At 30.3% G+C, this 22,606-nt stretch overlaps 1 protein-coding gene across 2 annotated transcripts in view; it reads left to right on the top strand.

Moving 5' to 3' along the window:
* The window catches only part of LOC132930148 (fork head domain-containing protein FD4-like), a 41,789-nt gene extending 20,145 nt beyond the window's left edge, over positions 1–21,644 (top strand). For both annotated transcript variants that reach the window (XM_060995847.1, XM_060995846.1), the window contains exon 3: positions 21,195–21,644. In XM_060995847.1, coding sequence (XP_060851830.1) covers positions 21,195–21,221 — 27 coding nt within the window. In that variant the 3' untranslated portion in view covers positions 21,222–21,644. The remainder of the gene's footprint in view (positions 1–21,194) is intronic.
* The last annotated feature ends 962 nt before the right edge of the window (positions 21,645–22,606 follow it).

Consider the following 22,606-nt stretch of genomic DNA (forward strand, 5'->3'; position numbering starts at 1 on the left):
CTATGGAATCTTGTGAAATGTGGTGAAGAATGTAGTAGGTATATGATGAAAAAATTACCTTGATAGAGAGTAAAACTAGCGAAGATTTATTTTTAGTTGTTAAAGAAAAACGTACATAATATCATTCATGAACGTGGAAAAGAGATTGAAAAACATGCAGTTGGACATACACCCCCATAGTTGAGACATACAGGAGATTTGCATTGTACAATCATAGAAGGCATTATTGGAAAACAGATGTCTGCGGGACGTCCTCGTAACTCACATTATATGAGATGAATTAAAAACAATGCAAGAGTCAAAGCTTTTAAAGAACTATAATAAAAGGCGAGCATTCGCCTATAGTGAAGAATTGGAGTTATAAGCTTGCAATATACAAAAATATATATATGTAAATAATGACAATACCTAATCTGCACCGGTGTACATATATATAACAAACTATATCCAAATGTCTTAGTTATAACAGTCTGCCATATTAAAATAATTTCCATATATAAAATTGCAAATAAGTAATAAACGATTAATTTGACAGTATTAATAATATTGCCAATAACAAATATTTATTTTATTTATGTATGGTAATCGCTAATGATTACTTAAAGACTCTAGTTTTGCAAGTGTACCGTAATTGGTAATTTTTTACTACACTAGCCGAGGATACGAAAAGTTATAGCTTTTGTAGATGCTGCTAAATTAAGCACATGAAGACGCTCTTTTATTTCCTACTAATTTTCTCAAAATCTCAGTAGTCGACAATCGTAATAAGCTATGCGCGACGAACATAATAATCTAACTATTTACAAGTTATGCATAATAAACATATTTCGTGTGTTCTTCTTCGTAAAATCGTATACCTTTAGGTAGGTATTCTGAAACTCATCTCATTACTCTATGTATACTTATTTCAGTGACGCAATACCTAATTATATATTGCCTTGAAGCTCTTAATAGTGATAACGTCCAAATCGTTTTACACAGATTAAATTAGTACTAATATATAAAGTCAACAATAACACCGGAAACATATGTTACCCAACGAATTCGTACACAAATAGCCGTTGTGAGAACTGAAGAGGTTTACTATTATTTTGGTAATTTGTATTATTAAAAATCAGGTACTTGTATAGTTATTTTTATTATTTTTTCAGGGGATACGTAATGTTTTGTGGTAATTTCCGTATAGTATTTATGTATATTAGTTTAATACTATTTGTGCTTTCATCTGATATGGTCTTTATTATTATTGTACGATATATCTTTAAGTCCACTAATAATAAAACGATCATATTATTATTATGAGATGAGACATCTATATCGTTATACATATTATCAAAATATTACAAGGTATTCGCCTGCAATAACACGTGTACATTATCATCATGCGTATGTTTAGGTATATATAATATTATAGAGATCGTATAGCATGTAGGCACGTTGTTATTTGTTTTCACACCTTGCGTATAATGTATAATATTGTAAAGGAATGAAAAAAATTTTCATGCTCCGGTAACGTTGGCGTAAAAACGCAAACGAATTTGTAACAGTGCGCTTTTCATATTGAGTACAATAGTCTCGTGCGCGTATAATATTTTAATATCACGAATGAGTGGAAAAATAGCTGATCTTCTTGAATGAAAAAAATCTGGAAATCATACTGTACCTATGTACAACCTATACCTACCTGGTATACCTACCTATATATTCACAAAATCGGTCTTCTATAAATAACGTAGTATCTATACAGTATTAGTGCATTAAAACCCGTTTAAGACGCTCTCGCTTACAACGGTTTCCCTCTTAACACGATCATTTACCAGAGTCCCTTGAAGACAAATTTTCGCGTAATACGAATTCTTGTTTAATTCGTTTTTTACGACTGGTCCCTCGCAGATCGTCTTAAACGGGTTTTACTGTATATATTAAAATATATTAACAACGAAACGGTAAAATCAGTGATTGTACCTATATGTATTAGATCTCGTCATTGCACTTCAACACATCCATCACGTGAGTTTATAATACATCATCATATCATGTTTGACGTGAGATATAATAATATAATATGAAAGGTGTGGAAATGATAGAATGAGATGAGTTGCGTGCACTTGTAAGTTTTAAGATGCGAAAAAAAGACCCCTAAAATAAATCGCAACGTGGGTAGGCATAGTTTGGTGGTAGCGTAAATAGAGTGGCGGCGGCTGTGGCGGTGACGATGATGTTTATCTGCACAACTATGGGAACCACTAGGAGGACACCGTGTATATTATATATATTTTTATATACCTACGCGTACGTACCTATATTATTATTATTCTTATTATTATTATATATATATAATATATATATGTATAATACGTGTCCGCATGTACCGCCGCCGCCGCCGCCGCGGTATACCCGAGCAACCCTATAATTACGGACGACACTCGAAGCCGTCAGTGTTTTCTCTTTTGTCGGCTCTCGGAGCGCACGTTGCGTGGGCGTGGCCAAACACTCCCGCGAGCCTTCCATCGTATACGCAAACACACACACACACACACACATACTATTATATGTTATGTATATGTATATACACACAAATGAACAAACACTGAAACACACGCATACACAAACAGCTTGGACATTCCACAGACACGACGACCATAGTATAAATAGGTGTATACGATATAATAATAATATTCCGATACACCCGTAAGCTTTTTTTTATACATATAAATAATATAATATATATTGTTTGATGTATTACACACACACACACACACATGCGCTGCACCACCGAAGCGATGATACCGCAGTGTGCGCGGAAAAACAGAAAGAATCGTCGTCGTCCTACGCCCTCCCCTCGGCAGCGTGCGGGGGCCGCAAATAATATAATACATCATATATAAGTGTGTATACGCTGCGCCGTCACACGCGGCATTCGTATAAGTACCCATACTCGTATTAAACGGTGTTGTATATTGTAATTTCGACGAAACCATATACTCGTATATACCTATATATATATATATATATGTAATGCGTGCGCAGGATTATGAATATTTGTAAACCCAATATAATATATATATATCGTGTATAAGCATATCTAGCGCGCGCTGGAGCTCTCGATTAGTTTCTTTGTATATATATGCGTAAACTTTATTATATATTATACGGTATATTGTAGTGAATACTGAATTACAATATACATATACAGGAATACGTGCTAGACGCGTATATTAAGCGTATTTAAATTATAAACGCAATATATTATAATAGGTATGCGATCATTTATAACACTATTTATATGTTCCTGCAGTACGGTATATTGTATAGTGTGAGTGGATGCACGTTGATCGATGACCTGCGAAACAGTTAAATGACAGTTATTACAACACGAAACAGCAGTATTCTTTGTCAACCCCAAACGTATTTCACCCTCGAGAGTGTTACTCATTTACATTTTGCGATACAGCTGTCGGTTAACTTTTACGTATAGGCCACGCGGTATTATCGTGATACTGAACTTTGACGCAGTCATTGAAAGTTCATAGTTGTCAGTTGCGTAATATTTACGGGGGTAGATTAGGAAGATATCCCTTGACCTCCGTTTTATTTTATTTTTTTTTAGTCTATATTTATACGATTATAGTTGTGTTTTTTCATTTTATCACTTTATCCGTACTTAGGTAATAAAATGCTGGGACGTTTGGCACCGACAATTTTATTTGTATATACCTCCCATCGAAAAACTCCAAAATACACCACTGATAGAGGATAGTAAGTTGTAGATAAGCAATATAATATAGGTACACTACGAATATCTCTATGCGTTTCTTGACACAAACGTTGCCGCGCAGGTTAGACACAATTATAGCTATTTAACTATTGTATCTTTAAGTTTACATTAATTAATTGTTTGATTTCATTAGATATCTGCACAAATGCACAATCGCATTATTGGCATTATATATTACTATAACGTCTATAACGGATGAATGCATTCGCTATAAGAAGACAGTAAAGGTTTGTTTAATCGATACATTTAATAAGGATATAATTACACATTTACACACAAGTACATAACTAACAATTTTTTCTATAACGTGTGTACTGTGTACATAATATACGTTTACCTACAACTAACGACAGTCGTACACATTTTTTTATTCTCATCGTATTTCTAGATATTTGTCGTAATCGTAATTCGTAATTATTATACGTATCAAACAGATCGTTTTAATAGATAGTTGAGAAGTGTAAAAAAAACTACGTAGGTACTAAAACGTGTGTAAACACCCAAAATAATAATAAATAAAATAAAACTGTTTCTACGTGAAATAACTCACGCCATAAATTTTGGAAATATCGATTCGCTTAATCGTACAGATTTATAGTCGTTATTTTTAATTTTGTTGTACATTATTCTTCACGTACACACACGCGCGCGCACACACACTCGTATGGTTTGTATTTTGTACGCACAGTGCTTAGGCAGAAACTATATAATAATATTATAATATGACGACGACGTTGGACGTCTTTAAGACGCACGCGTATATATATATACCTATCCAAGTCCGAAATAGATTAAAGGGAAAATCGGTGATTCTTTATTATTATTTTTTTTTTTTTCGTTCTCCTCGTAAATTATTACCATAGAACGTATATACATAATAATAATATATACTTTTTAATACCAAGTCTGTTCCACATTATACGTACCTATATAATACATGTGTATATTCGAACGGCGGCGGCAAGGCGGCGTCCTTTGCTTCACACCAAATTTGCCGGGCACACAAACAAAACGCGCTCGCGGATAGGTACCGTATAGAACCGGTTGATTTATATTATATATTATTATTATTATTTATACATATAACTAAACGTCAATGTGCGCGCGCGCGCGTGTGTGTGTGTATACAACTCGAAACCGGTCGTGGGCCACAGGCGCAACACCTACCTACCGTATTCCCACACACACACACATACACTCACGAGCCCAAATATATATTGGATAAAGGGAGACCCGCCGTCGCCGTTCGCCTTTATTACTATTACGATTGTTATTAACATTTTAATGGTTATTAACGCGATACCGCGGCGATGGTGGTCAGTGAAACGCGGTATCCAAAATGTATACACTACGCACACATGTAGATTTTATTATTACGATGAGAGCGAGAAAGAGGAAAACTAGTAAAATAAATATCAGTGGCGATGTGTGTGCGTGTCGGGGTGTCCGCGCGCTCCGGCGTGTGTGCTTGTGTGTATATTATTATTATAATATGTAATAATAATGGTAACGGCCTCGATATACAATATACATGTTATATATTATATATTGCGGTGCACCTATATAAAAATATGTAATATGCCTACCTACCGTACGACGTGGAACCGACGAAATTTACGACTTTCTCGATAGCGTTTGAGAGGTCCGAGTGGTGTTGTTTTAATAATAATACGACTACGGTTTACGATAATAATAATAATAATAATAATAATAATATGATAATAATATGATAATCGTATATTATATTAGCGTCTGTCGATACGCAAACATTTGTTTTGCGGTTTCTATGCTGCCAACGCATTTCCATTTTCCGTTCGATATGTATATAATATTATTATTAAGCGTATTATTTGAAATTTATTATTTATTTATTATCTAGCATGGTCTGTTGCACTGTGTACACACGGTGCGTTCTTTACGATAAAATGGACTTGACATTGGTCCAATACTCCAATGGCTGCAGTTAGCACATAATTATATTCTGGAATTCGGAAATCTATAGATTCTATAGATTCATAATAGTATAGAATGATGACTATAATATCAGTATATCACCTACGAGAACACGCATATCATTAAAATGTTGAAACGGGAACGATTTGGATTTTAAAAATATTTCATCAATAAAAATATCTTATCAAAATGAAATAATATTTATAACTACAAAATCAAATGTAGATAATTGGCTCTTTTTATCAGGGTTTTATTTTTTTAAATTATAGCTCTTTTTTTTAGTTGCATTATAAACTGAATATTAATTGTCTGACATTTCATATTGATTAATAGTTAATATATATAGGTATTATTCAAATAGATAAATTGTAATATATTATTTAATGATTTATTTATTGTATACATCGATATGTGCTTAGAAACATATTCAGGTTTAAGATCTGAAGTTAAAATGTAAAATATATATAATGTCAGTTAACTGACAATTGCCTATTTTTTTAAAGAATCACTGATGATATTATAAGAACCGTAAATTAATTTAAATAATTTAAAGAAATAGGTAACTAGTTATTATAAATTATATAGTATAAAGTAAAAAATCCATTATACAAAATTCTAATTAATTAATTAATTCTATTATAGTCCATGCTAGACATTTAAAAGTCTATCTATTACATGTTATACATATTTTAATGTATAACAACAATCATAATAATGATAATATATTCATTATTCAATGTCTCAGTGAGTTTTTGGTTCAATTTTTACGCTATTTTAAATTTTAGTTATATTATATAATAGGGTAACAATTAATCCAACAATACTATATTATAAAGTAGTTATTAATAATTAACAGTAAACGACGTTTGTTTTTTAAATATACCTAACACTATATTATTCCATATTTATAGTAGCAATAGCAATATAGTATAAAAAATTACCCAACATACGTTAATATAATTTAATATTTATATTGTAATAATGATTATGTCATTTATGATATGTGGTCGTCGTAGCGAGGGTCTCCGCGACGAGGGTGATGATATGAATATTTTGGGTGGTCGTCGTGTACAAAAATATAATATATTATACAATCGAGTTTTTTCATGTATATAAAGTATATAGGTACTGAATAATATAATGTTTATTATACACAATGATATAGCGATCGGAGGGACTGGCCGTGTTTGACCGCATTGATTACATAATGAACTTCATAAACACTACAGGGTGCCGTTTATTTGCGTATTTAAAAACTCGGCAACACCGAATGTCCAATGTTATAATGTTATATACTAAAAAAGAAAAAAGTACATTTATAGTACTTATATATAGTACAGGAATTCAAGATTCGAAAATATTTTTTTGGTTACTTATTTATTTCAAATATACAAATATTCAGATTACAAAGGATGGCAGCAAACACCTAGCGCACCGAATTACATATTATAACAGACATACATGCTTACATTATATTTTAATCGCTGGCAAACCTATATTATTAAGTATATATTTGTCTCTAGTAGGTATGCTTCTTATTTATATACGATCTTTGTTCTTTGAGGAACATTAATTTTTATGCCATATAAACACGTACATAATACACCTCTGTATACCTAGGTTAATTTATTATTTTTAAACGTTGTGATTTTCGCGTGTAATTCGCGTGTTTTACGATCTGAAAATACGCGCATAGGTATATATATTATTATTATTACGTATTGTTTAAAACACTTATTAATCATTGAACCAACAACAATGTATTATGTTCATATAATATAAGTATATAGCGAAGTTCTTTGCGCTGCGGCGTTATTATTTTAATAACTCGTATATAATTATTAAGAACATGTTGTACGTATACAATGAGGGGGGAGGCTTCGATTTATCGTAAGACACTGATTTGACTGTGATTATGATGAGTGTCTTACGTTAAATCGATCGGCCCGCACATATAGCATTAATCATTATAGTCTTATAAAAAAATAAATAGCCACGTATATAGATTGTATGTCTAGGCGTGTGTATGTGTGTACCTGTCAGCTGTGTGAATAATAATATTATACTCTATCGTTTACATTAGACCATAATTATGTCCGATTACTGTTACTTGTAGTCAATTGATTGTGGTACGTGTGTATTGAATGTCGAAAGTTCTCGTCAAGACTTGTTCGAGTAACTGACGCGGCGAACCACCTAAAGCTAACAAAAGTAAAAAGCTGTTACACAAAATCATCGACAGTAATGATATAAAATATTATTATATACATATTATTATAATATACGGGTTCAACGTTTATTGTTATAATGTAATACGTGTGTGTTTATTATAATAAGTATAGATGGTCAAATGTTATGCTGCTGCTGCCGCGCAGTCGACTATAGGTTCATATTATTTTAGTCCCGAGTTACTCGTTGCGGGACAAGTTAATGACGCCTCGGGGCATATACATAGTTTTTATTATTATCATCATCATTATTATTATTTTTATTTATTTATTATTTTACAGCCGTACGCACGTAAACGTGTAGGCGATTAAAATGCAAGAACGCCCGGTTTTTTACTATATTTATTTATTTTTTAATTTTGTTATTTTTTTTTTCACGTCGTCCGTTTCTTTCTATATAAACAAGTTATAATCAACGCGGCGGCTCGACGTAAAAAGAAAACCAAACAACAGTAATTTAAAAAAATATATAGTTACTCCGCTGCGCCGACGGGGTTTGCGCGCACGTCCCGGTGCCGATGTTACGGATATGTATAATAATACTTCATATTGTAATGCGGTCACAGCAACGCAGCCACTTATCACGCGGTATTATAATATTAATATACACCTAAACGAAATGTCAGAGAAGACCTTACACCGCGGACGTAATATTGGCGCAGCGTGTCCCAATAATAATTATTGGAAAATCTATTAAGTATTTATGTGCAACTTGTTTATATAAGTAATTGTATAAATACGACTGAATTATACCTACGACTTGCGTTCCGTGTAGTATTATATTATATATATTAAGCCACGGCGAAACAGTTTATATTATATATTTATCATGATATAATTATGTTATAATATAATCAGTTATGGTCAAATGATTTTGTCACGGAGAGGGACGAGGTTGATTTTGTAACATGCACTTTAATCATTAAAAACATATTTTTAGTATTATAGTACAATTTATTAATTTAAAACACAAATAAAAATGTTAATTAATGGTTAAAAATTGTACCTAAATTAGTAAATCATTCAGCAGTATTCTTTTTGGCCAGTTCATCTAATAATATAGGTAGGTACTTCACTTGGAACTAAGTATCTACTTTGCGAATTTTTCTTTTAGCCTAAAGCACGTTATAAAAGTTATACTTCCACCAGAGTTAACAATAAATTTATTGTTTTTTACAATCTGAAAAAAAAATATGATCTTATTATCAAAAATTGTGAATAAATATTCATATTTTATCAAATAATTTAAATAATTTTCAATTTAGCCATCAATGAATTGATATTTTTACATATACCTAACTTTCCATGTGTTCGAGTCCAAGTATATGTATAAGTACTTTACAAAATTGTAAACATATCCGCATAATAGGTATTTATATTTTGTAGAACTATATAGCGTCCAACTCTTTCCAGTATTCTGAAGACTGGATACAGCCGCCACTGGTTCCGCGACGACGTATTTTTTATACTGCAACAGAGACGTGTACTCGTGTACAGCCTTTATCACAGTAATAATTTGTTTTGGGGTGCAGACGTGCAGTATATAGGTACGTCATACATGATATTATGGTGATGCTGCAGCGCAGTGTGTACGTGTAAATACGCTACCGGACCTATATGGGCAGTGTGTGTGTAAACACCTGGTTAGGTACCGATTGTTATTGTCGAATTACATACGCGTTATATACATAATATGTGTGTTTATGACGAGTCGATGCACCGCGAGTAGAGACTTGGCGGCGGCCGTAATGGCGATGCGGGGGCGGGGGAGCCGAAGGAAAAAAAAAAACCCGTCGCTTCCATCTAATACACAACGCGCGCACGGACCGTCGTCGTCGTCGTCTTCGTCGTCTCGTCGCGGTGCGGTGAAGAAGCATCGGGTTGTGGAATGCGGGATGGAGCGGGCGGCGGGGTACAGACTCGCATCACGTCCGCCGCGTCGGCTCGCGCACCCTAATTACTGGGCACCGGCTAATTGCCCCACACCTGGACCGTACCTGTAGTAACCGTGTATGTAATGCGTACGCGTTACACGTATGATATATACGTTCCTATATATAGGTAGATGGGTAGGTATGTAGGTAGGTAGGTAGGTAGGTAGGTAGGTATAGGTAGATAATACGACTATGCTCTGGCCCGCGCCGCAACACCCATAATAATATTATATACGCGCGTACGAGGAGTATAATATTATATACACGACGTATATCGGACTTGCAGAGCCGTCTCTCGCACAATCCTCATCGTCGGTCGTTCCACAGCACATGATCCTATTTATATAAATATATAATACGGCTATATATGTAGTATACTCGTGTGTGTGTGTGTGTGTGTGTGTGTGTGTGTGTGTGTGTGTGTGTGTGTGTTACTCGGTCTACCGTGTGTGTTTGTCGATCGCTAATGGTTCGCCGACGCGCAACGAAAAAGAAAAAAAAAATTATAAGACAAAACGTGTTCGTGTACCTATATAATCGAGAACATAATATACATGGTTATAACATTACCGCGGCAGGTATACACGAAAACGCGATATTGTATTATTATTATATATTTGCGTATATCTAGAAGAGAAGAAGAAAAAGTGTGATATTATTAGCGTGATGAAGACCCATGTGTAGTATCGCAGTGTGCACTGTGTATACTTATAAACCTATAAATGCACACGATATTATAGCAATGGTAATGATGATTACGATGGTGGTAACACTCGAGGTGTGGTAACCGCCGCGACGGAACTTTTAGCGCGTATAATATAATATTTTATACACATTTCTCCACAGTCTGCGCCGTCTTGTTATTTTTGATTTAATATTATAATATTATTTATGAATAACTGCACGAGATAATTTTAATTAAATTTTATGCGTTCGAGTACGCATCCCGCATTAATCATTTCTATATGGTATGCGTCGAAATATTTTCAAACTCGCGCCTTAATAGTGGTGCTGAGGTAGGTAATGGAGAACTGGAGACTGGAGAGATATTATAATCACGCTTCAGACGGCGATTAACCTAATTAGATTTTATGTTTTAGGTAATCATAATTATTGTTTTTAAAAGTATAATTTTATGGTCTCGTAAATATTATTAAATCTGTTTGATTAAAAATTTATAGATACTTAATAATATATTCCGAAAGTTTAAGCTATACTGATAAACACAATGCTACTATATATAAATATATATATAAATTACTATTTGCTATCATAGATTCATAGCTGTTTTTTATGCGGTTTGAACGTTTAATAGTTTTCGTTTTATCGGATTTAATAAAATGTAAACTTTACATACGATATGTCCGTATATAGATTGAAAAAAGTTTCACAATGTTGCATATCCATTTTATGAATGATTATCTGCACTTTTTACTAAGAGAAAAGTCTTAGCTAAAGAACTGTTATGCTATGTGCTGACTGCCGAGTTAATATTATTTATCGTTACGCCGTAAATTTAATATTTATACAAAGTGCAATAATTTGAATGCCTTAATAACCTAAATTAATGACCTAATGGTGTAATACTGTAGTATTTCGTATATAAACGTGCAATGTCCTGTACTCATCTTAATATACTTCTGATATTATAATATAAAATATATTGTTCTGTTGTCAGTTATACCCACGTACATATTATTGTATGTAATACGTGTTCGTTGATGAGTAATCGACGGACCGTTTAAAATAGAATTATTTAAACAAACAGACAACAGCACAATGACGGGCATCGTACCTATATTATGTACCTACTCTATTTGGCACCACGTTTGTTGGCCAGATTAGTTAACAACGTACCTAATTGTGTTGAAGGCGCACCGTGTTCGGTACCTAAATAAAACATAGTTAAGTATTTGATTAATGTTCTTGTGTATACATTGTGTGTCTTGCTATACTTATTCAACTGCTTTGTATACAAACATAATGTTTACATAATATACCTACATAGATACATCATTGTACAAACGTAAGTACTCGTATTAGTAAATAGGTAGAGTCATATAGTCATCTAGTCATTTGTCATAAAAATCAACAAGTTATTATTAATAATATGCCATTATTGTTTGTACTATCAAGCTATTAAGTTGAAGTAGTTAAACGCGTTTAATAAATGATTGATTTTCCACTAGATTCGATTAAAATATTTGCATTAAATAATGTTTATTAATAAGTAATAAAACTTTAAGTACGTGGCATTTTAGTCTATTACAAAAACGTTATATAATAAATAATGTGTTTCTTTGGTAGAAAAATATTATGTGTGGACAATGGACATAAAATAGCCTTAGTCATGATCTGAATAATAATGAGTGGGAGGGTCAAAAAAATCCAAGATTTTTTTAATTTTACGATTAGTCGAAATTGGTTTTGATAAACGGTCTATTGTAATATAAAATATTATATTAATATAAAGTGATTAGATACAAAAAGTGGAACGTTGCAGTGCTGCAATGTAATTATATTGGAATATAATACTATATGTATATAGGGTGCATCTTAGCCGTGAACATTTAACAATACAATTACCATTTGAATGATATGTAGGTAATATATGCATATAAATAACTTCCAGGTGATCAGGTATAGGTACTCAAAACTCAATAACATACTGAAACTATAATTTACATAAACTAATAAAATGATAAAATTGTAAACAAAGTAAATCTTTTTATATATATATTTTTTTTATGAATTATTCTTAACATTAAATTCGAAAAATTTAAACATTAAAAATTATATCGTTTTATAGTTTTGTTGGTTTAAATGCTACCTACCAGAAAAAAGTTAGAAAATGAAAATAATTATTTTAGTGTTAGATAGTAGTACTATATTTTTTAACGCTTTGTTATTACTAATTTACTGAGATTAATTCTTTGTATATCTGCTATTTTTCCCAAGAAACTTGGTAACCTGTTTTTTTAAATTATTTAACCTCCCAAGTTATTTCAGAGAAAATTCAATAAAATTTTACTGTAATGCATATACTATTTAAATTAAAAGTGGTTTCCAAAATATTTTTTTTTACAATCGGCCAAATTACCTTAATTATTAATTGTATGATGCACGGGTAGGCTGAGTTGTTTTTACTACATGTTTAAAGTTCATGATTTTGACTAGGCACTTACATTTTTGTTGTAAACTAGATACAATTGCTTAAAGAATCAACAATTTAATGGAAACATTATTGAGATCAATTTTCTCTACTTCTATTATATATAATGAATTGGTTCGGCCAGCCTATCACTGAGATTGAGCAAATATAATTTTACATCGCCTGCGCCAAGGGCCATAGACCAATGAATTAGCCCAAGAAAATGTTTTGGGTGCAGCACACGAACTTTCTGCTGCGCGCTTATGGAACCATTTACACATTACAATAATAAAAAAAACCTAGGTACTAGTTTTTACAAAAAAAAAAACGTACTTAGTAAATATTGACTTTTAAATATTATTGCGAGTATTTTATATACTTGTACCTATTACGTATTCATATTTCATAACATAGGTATTTGAAATCAAAATCTGCATTTTTATATACCAACATACATTATTTTATTTATCTGTGGGCTGTAGCCAGTGCAGGATATTCTTTAAGAATTACTTAGTAATAATTAATTTCAGAGCCCATCTTTAATAAGAACGGGATGAGTAGGTATCCACTATCCACGAATCCACGTTTCAAAATTATTTTTTATATCGTAATAACATACAATTTTACATTTAGAATTTTAAGCTATGAATCAAAGTAAAAATTCAAAATAATATCATTATAGTGTGATACAATTATACCAAACAAAAAAATATTATAGTAGGTCGTAATATACTTAACTCTAAAAAAACTAAATTATATTGCATATAATATTTTTAATGTTATACATTTATTTAGACAAACCTGCAATTTAAATTCGGAATTATAAATTTTCTGATAATTTAGGTATTTTAATTTTATTTCCTTCCTCTAATGTGTAACACTCGCATATGTAACGTTTAAATGAACATAGTTATATTTATTCACTGTTGATATAAATGTGCACATGTGTTTTACTTATATAATGCTAAATAGGTATATTTATTGAGTTTATATGGTTAGTAGTTTATGGCCTCAGGGGTATATTATAATAATATCATATACAATGCAATTCTTTAAGTTTTGGGGTTTAAGATTTACCAATATCTATAAACTATACACAATTTATAGTAAAAATATAAATTAAAATATAAATTTTCTCAATCCCACAAGTTGAAAATAAATCAAATCACATTAATAATATTATTTGAAAACGCATTACTTATCATAGATTAATATAGATACGTGCCAGTGATACGATTTTTAAAGGCGACCGAACGCCTCAACACAATTGCTGGCCCTCGAGGGTCACTGCGAGTTGTGACCACGAGGTTCGAAAGTCGATTAGTTCTAATATATTATACATTATAGTTGTTTATTATACATAATGGTTTCATTTATTTGATCAACGTCGGCGAAACAAAAATTATAGTTTAAGTCTAAGCAAACGAATGTGCTTTTAATATTTAATACGCAATATTCACATGATATACTCGTATTACAATTATAGGTACAAGTGTATAATACCGTGTAAATCCACATATAGATACAAGATACAAGTTACATAATAATATAATATTATAAGTACAGGATGCAGTGTGCACTGCACCACTGCGCAATTCAAATGATCTAAATTATAACTGCATATAGGTACCACTAACATCACCTATGGTTTATATACAATATAATACATAATACAATAGTATTATTATGTTCTTAATCATGTGATGTTCTCGTCGAGTTTCTGGCCAAGGATATTTATAATATTTATTTTGTACGGTGGTTAAATATAATTAATAGAATGAAGAAAGTTGTCAGTCATTCCAAATAAAATTGAAATTACGTTTTTTTTTTTTAAATGCTTGCCAAATAAGTTATATCAATTATTTAGATAAGTCGATAAAGTATGTATTTATGTCCCTTTCAAAGAATACAGCTGATATTTGTTCTATTATTTCCAGTATGTATAATTCCAGCCAGTTCTCTTTTAATCCCCAATTTCTCTAGTGCATCAATAAGCAGTTATGTTCAGTTTAAATGTTTTCTTATAAAAGTTAAAATGTGTAAAGGTAAAGGGATATGTTATTTTATTTTTAAATTTACAATAGTAAATCATATATTATGTGTATATAATATATCCGTATTTATTAATTTCAATCTATATTTTAATATAATTTATTAATAGGTTACTGCGCGCTTGATTATATGGTCTACACTGTAAAAACATATTTTATTGAAATTTGAATATAATTTGTGGCAAGTGGCAACCGATAATCAACTAACTTATTTAAATTTTATTTGTATAATGCAATATACTACAATATTATTACCAAAATATAAGTAGTCGCGCATAAATAACGTCTTTGAGAGGTATTGTACACATTTGTAATAAAATGTTCGTAAATTTAAATATTCAATTCGTAAATTAGGCAAAGAAAAAATTAAATTAAAAAAAAATAAATAAATTTGTCATTAATCGATGACTATTACAATAATAATATGGCAATATTTATGTTAGTGTATAATAATATTTAAATTGGACTTTTGTAGCTTGAATTTTTTTTTCAAGTGTACCTACCTACACTTAAGTTTTTAATAATTATATTACTGTAGGTATTATTTTTTTCTGTTAAATCAATTGACATTGATATTCTGCGTGTGCAAATGTATGCATCAATATTCATTGTTATTTAAAATGTATACACTATAAATGTATATAATTATTAAAAATTAGTTATTCCTATGTGTCACTTGACAAACATATTTTATACATAGCCAATTTGTTATATTTACTCAGCATCACATAATAGAGATGCCTACAATTTATTTTTAAATAATGAATAATATATAACATATGGTGTATTTGTCCTCTATTATTTTCGTTTTGCATTTCTGATCACACTAAGGTTATTAGAAAATATTATATTATACCTATTTAAAATTACTATAATATAATACAATCAAATTTGTATAGGTACTTGTATTTTATACCTACGCGTATGTAGTAGGTATATTTCAATAATTAATAATTCATATTATATATTAATAATAAAAGTAGCTATGAAATAGGCCTTGAATCAAGAATTTAATTAAATAAATTAGTATTTTATTATACAACTAGTATATATCTACATACTACATGTACACATGTACAATGTTTAAAAGAAGCAATTAATGTACAATAATTCTGTAAATTATTATGAAAAATAGCATATTATCAGAAAAATAGATGTTTTTAATTTTGGCATAATTTCAAAAAATGTTTCTGTCACTATATGTATATGAAATTAATATTAAATATTTATTCAACGTGTTATTAAATTAACATTTAAATGTGTCGCACGTATATTTTTTTTAATCCTAAACCGTAAAATATATAACACTATTATACACCTATGTGAAAACGACTTTATTAAATTAAAATAACCATCACGCATTCGATTTTTTCTTGTTACAAAGATGTTATCCTAAATGAAGGTATAAGTCAATAAAATAAAAAATTGAAATTATTTTCTTATTTATTTAATATTTACTTACTTATTAAAAATAATGATTTTTAACATTAAAATCTTGTTCTGAAACTATGTTAGCTTCCCTTCGGTTGATTACATTGGTATACGGTATACCAATATTCTAATCTAAATAAAGGTACAATATAATGCATCGCAAGGTGGTTAGGTATAACATAATAGTATAACAGCTACCTCATTAGCGTACCCATAAATCATTTTATTAAAGTTATCATTAAGCTTCAACTTCCATTGCTGACATTTCGAACCATTAACGATCAATAAAATAAATACTGTAATTACTAATAATTATTATCACACACGATAATTATAATGGTACGAATCTCACATTCTCACTAATGAATATCCTAAACAGGTACCCCAAACGGATATTAAATATTATAGAAAAAGTATCTACTTATAAATTTATAATCGAATATTTACGTTAGGTACTAATTACTATAGATATACACGTATTGCATAATTATTATGATTGTATTGTCATTTACATGCAATATTGCAATGTGAGATATTATTGTCTAAAATGTGTAATTTGTTTATTATTTATTAATTATTTTATTATTTAGTTTATTTATTATTATACAATGGGTACCTATATAAGGATACACTGTAATTATAATAATATATACCATCGCGCCACGTGGAGGGTCTCTGGAATATTTAAATATCTTGCAACGGATTAACCAATGAAAATTAATTTTTAACACGCAATTAAGTCGTTAACGTTTTGTTTTTATGATTTATTTATATAAATATTTATTATACTTTTATCAAGACAGTTAATACGAATATAGTTATTTTTTTATGGGTGTACACTTTAAACATAACATATACGTGTGTATATAGATACATAATATTTTAATACAAAAAATTTAAATAATTATGTTTAAATTACCAATGCATTATTTATACAAATTTTTATAATACTGTAAATTATACGAAACTTTCGTTGTGTATGTCGCTATCAGCATTCTACATTAACGATTAACACGTGATGATGTGTCATGTACGATGATGTTCTCGAATACTTATATTTGCTATTTGGACTCGACGAGCATAATATTGTATAGATTGTTTGTTACATTTACGATCACCGAAGTACATTACTTAACATTTTGTATATCACCATACAATTCTCCTTATAATATATTCACTTTTTAGTATACGTTTTTATCATTCGAACTAGCTGATTTTTGGGAGTATTACTAATCTTTTTGTGGTATTCGATAAGACATATTATGAACAAAGTATTTTTTTCTTATGAATGTAGAATTATGTATTTCATTATATACATTCGTTTTTAATTATGTACGTCACAACCCAGATGATATATCTATACGTCGTTTTAAAGGAACTAGTCCGAGCTACCTATCATTATTTAAACGTACTTGGAAAATTTGTAATGGTTTCTTAGATTCAATTCACTGCTCTACCACAAGTCATCACATTTTACGGTATCTATAAAATAATCATCTATGTTTGTAATGTAAAAAATATGTGTATATACCAAGTTATTGCGTTTGAAAATATCATATCTGAGACATTCAAATGGTCTATTCAGAAAATGACAAACAAACGAGTGTCGCGATTATCGTATAATATGCTGCGTTAGGAAATTGTGTTTGTTTTTTTAACTGTTAATTATTTTGTTTTATGACAATTAGCCATGTACGCATGTATAGCATGCGTTTAATACAGTGTACCTACTCACTGTCACACTGTATTTGGAGGTATACGCGCGCGGGCGAGTACGTAGTTCTCGGCGAAGTCGTCGTGCGTACAGTCGTGTAGTCGCCGTATACAGACCGACACACACGGACACGAGACCCATAACACAATATAACGCGCTATAGTTATAACGTGTACGCATCATAATATTATATTATATGGATGTAATATGCCTACGAGACGCATATGCGTGTGTATGTGTGTCTATATATTATTGTACCATTAAATGGAATGCCGTAGCGTCAAGCTGTCTGCTCTGTTCGGGCACTCGGCCGCGTATAGGTATAACGTTACTATATTTATAGGTACCTACGCGTCTGCGTGTGCGTGCGAGGGCAATGCACACACGTCGCGTCCTCTGCAGAGAACGCGGTGAAATAATAATAATAAATAAATAACCCGATGGAATATTATTATTATTACTGTACGCCCAAAGTAAATTACGACCACCACGTGTGTGTGTGTGTGTGTGTGTGTGTGTGTGTGTGATGTGCCTATATAAACGTTTGGCCATTACCGCCGCGACACAAGACGTGTTATAGTTATATTTTATACATACTCATATTATAATATGTATAACGCATATTGTTATTGCTTTGCATCGTACACCACTTCGTGATGTGTTGTGTGTGTGTGTGTGTATATATAGACATATTATAGTGCTGGGCGCTCGACGTACCAAAACGAGCACCACATTATTGTGTTTGTCGACGAAACCGAGAATTCATGACTTATCTGGTTTTATCATGCTTTATAAATTGACTTGTTTTTGGAGCCTTTAGATTATTTCGTTATTTTTTCAAAATAATTATTTTATATAATGTTAATTTTAACTTTTTAAAGTATAACAATTATTCCGTATTCATTATGACTTCCGCCTAACTAAAGATTATGTTTTAAATAATAAATTATTGAAAAATTGAGAAATTACCATTCAAAGTGCTAAGCTGAATCGATCCATTTAATAAACACTACTGATTGAAACTAGTGACTTGGTAATTTAAATCTACTTATTGAGTATACTTTATAAAATATTCACTAAATACACTTCGATAAAAATAATCTTGTTTAGATAAAAATGAAAACGGCACAACACTTTTTTCATACGCTATTTTTATTGTTCATAAAAATATACGTGTTTTCATTTTTCTGTGCTAAATATTTAAATAACCTAAGCAAAGAAACCATAAACTAATCTCATTAGTGTTATTATCGGCATATAAAAAGCTTAGTATATGCATTTTTAGTATTTACATACCAATCATATTACACTATTTAGTATTCATATTTCATACGTTATTATTTGTATTAAATATTATAATATCCAACTTAAATTGCATATAAACTTATTTATTATTATAAACTTCATTATCATATATCCATGTATAATTTATTGTACTCTTGAACTATGAAATAACTACAGTTGTACACGTAGTACAGCACTCATTTATATATTCGAATGCGTAGTGTCGCCAATATAATATCATATTTATAGAGAAAATTTAGTGCGGACCGAAAAAATATATTGTGTAAAATCGATTTCGTATCCGAGGTTAATGGCGTTAATACTGCAATCTGGGATTGCTTAATTGACTCCTGTATAGACCCAGTGATAAATTAATATTTTCGGATATTAAAACAATCCGGTTATCCGTATGGGTGACCTCGCCACGGTTCGTGGCTGTGGATCCTATATAAGCTGTGTATTATTGTGTGTATACCTACGTTGAGCGGTGTTTCAAGGGTATAAAAAATAATAGAGAAAAAAAAACTATAATCTAAATATTAGTTATACGCGTCAATATTATACATGGTATTATATATTATATTAGTCGGCGTGCATTCGTGTACGGGACACATCTTCTGACCTCTATACACACACGCTAATCGCCATATAAAACGGCTTATTATTAGTTTACAGCAACGTTTATTATTATTAGGTATTATTATTTCTTTTCAGCCGTCGATTTGGTTTTACTATACTTTTTTTTTGTACGTTGTTATCCGCTTTCTTGTATATAATAAAGTTGAAATTCCTATGTGTTTTATATACCAGGTATATTATACCTACACCGTCCTATTATATTATATTATCATCATGTTTGTGTGTATAAAAACCAAAATTATAAAAAAAAATCATTTCGTGGTAGCTCCTTATTTTATTCCAAATGAATATGTTATAACATATTATCAGCAGTAAATATCGTTATAGTAACGCATTCTATATAATATAACATAATATATTATACGGTTTAGAGAGAGGGTAATATCGATAAAAAGCAATAGAACATATAATTTGTTTTTCTCTAAAAACCAATACCCGGAAATTGTGTAATACGTAAATTAATTAACTCATTCGTATTTATAAATAATATTAGAATATATCGATGGAATTTTTTATCAAATTTTAAAACCAATTAATGCACAAATTTTAGTAGGTATTATAATTCAATTACAATTTATGAGTGTTTTATCATTAACCTTGTTTTGCATCATTATTAATTTATAAATTTAAAACCATAAAAATGATTTAAATATTTTTATTTAAAATTATATTGTACATTATAATAAATATAATTAACGTTTTATTGAACTTTTACAATATTTAGTTGATAATAATATAGTCTTCACCATTTGTATTTTTAGGATGATAATACAATAACTATACCATGTTATAAAATATAGATACCTATTATTTTTATTATATACAAATCAATTTAATATTTATTATTTGGTTTGGCCTTAATAGATAATATATTAGCAATTATAACGTGTCTAATTTCTCATTAATAACCACAATGCCAATGCGGTGACCGGTTTAAAGTAATAGAACATATAAATGTTTTTAGATTGATTTATTTATTTTAATTGTCAAATAATAAGAAACTTAATTGATTGATTTTTTTTTAATTTCAGGTTTGGAAACAATGGTTGGACCATTAAACTTTGCGAAGAGGAGACGAGACGAAGCATGAAACTTATTTTCTTTGTTGTCAAACCGTTCCGTATAGACTTTAAATGGTATATTATATGTACATATACGTACTGTTGTAATTGTATTATAGCGTTTTAATATTAAAACAAAATGTACAATATTATATAAAACAATTTTTAGACGAAATCCTTTTATTATAATCTGTGTTTATAGAAAACAATAATGATATCTTAGCTTTAATAAAACATTATGATGTATAACTACCTAGTGTCTAGTACCTATTTACTCTATATCTGTATATTACATTATTGTATTTTATGAATTAATATTGTCCGTAGTATTTTGACGATGATGTAGATAGCCCTGTCAGTTGTTATTATGTCTAAAAAAACTATTTAAGAAATATTCAAATATATTAATAATAATAATAATCATGTTTTATATTATGTTTTTGTGCTTCTATTATGAATAAATTAAAATACAAAAATTAACAAAATATACGACAAGTGTACTATACTAATTATCAGCAAATATACACAGCAGTAGTTGAAGAGTATTGATTATTTTCAGATTAACCAACCGCATGTCTTCTATAATATCAATTTTACATACTATATATACATGGTATGTATGGGTTTTGTAGGTATAATGTGATTTTTAAACGTAAGGTATACAATCGATTTGTTGGTCGTAAAATATGATGCATAAACGTGAATTATTATATAATCCTTCGAAAAAAATTAATAATTGTTTCAGTTTGAAACTTTTATGTACTATAATAATAATACACGGTGTTGGATTAATAACAGAGTATCGGAATCGTTTGCGTTGTGTCGAGAGGGGTGAGAAATCGTGCGGCCACGGTTAATTCGTTGAAAACGTATTATTGTTAAAAAAAAATAATATATATTACATAATATATTATAGAGGTACTCCGCCTAATATATTTATAATAGCTGGTGCCTATATAACGGCAAAACTTCTTTTTAATTTCGTTCGCTGCTTTCACGCGAATATAATAAATAATATATGTACGGACACGAGCGTTATATTATAATATAATACGCATATGAAATTATAAGTACGAACGACGCGTTAAATACGGCTGACGTAAAAATAATAAATACTTTAAGCGAAGCGCCACTGCGCGATTCCGACGACCCAATAACTACGCTGCCGAGCGTTTACTATATGAGCACACAATACCATATATATATATATATATATAAACACGCCGCGTGTATGCATCACAAACGCATTGCACTGAACTGTTTTTTACTTGGCAATTAAAAGGAAAACAAAATCATCTCTTTTGTTATAATACCTATTTCCTTTCGTGATCAATTTGACGTCGTTTGCCGCATCACACTGCACATCACTCGTTCTCTCTCCG

The sequence above is a fragment of the Rhopalosiphum padi genome, chromosome 4, assembly GCF_020882245.1.
Source record: "Rhopalosiphum padi isolate XX-2018 chromosome 4, ASM2088224v1, whole genome shotgun sequence".
NCBI classification, from domain to species: Eukaryota; Metazoa; Arthropoda; class Insecta; order Hemiptera; family Aphididae; genus Rhopalosiphum; species Rhopalosiphum padi.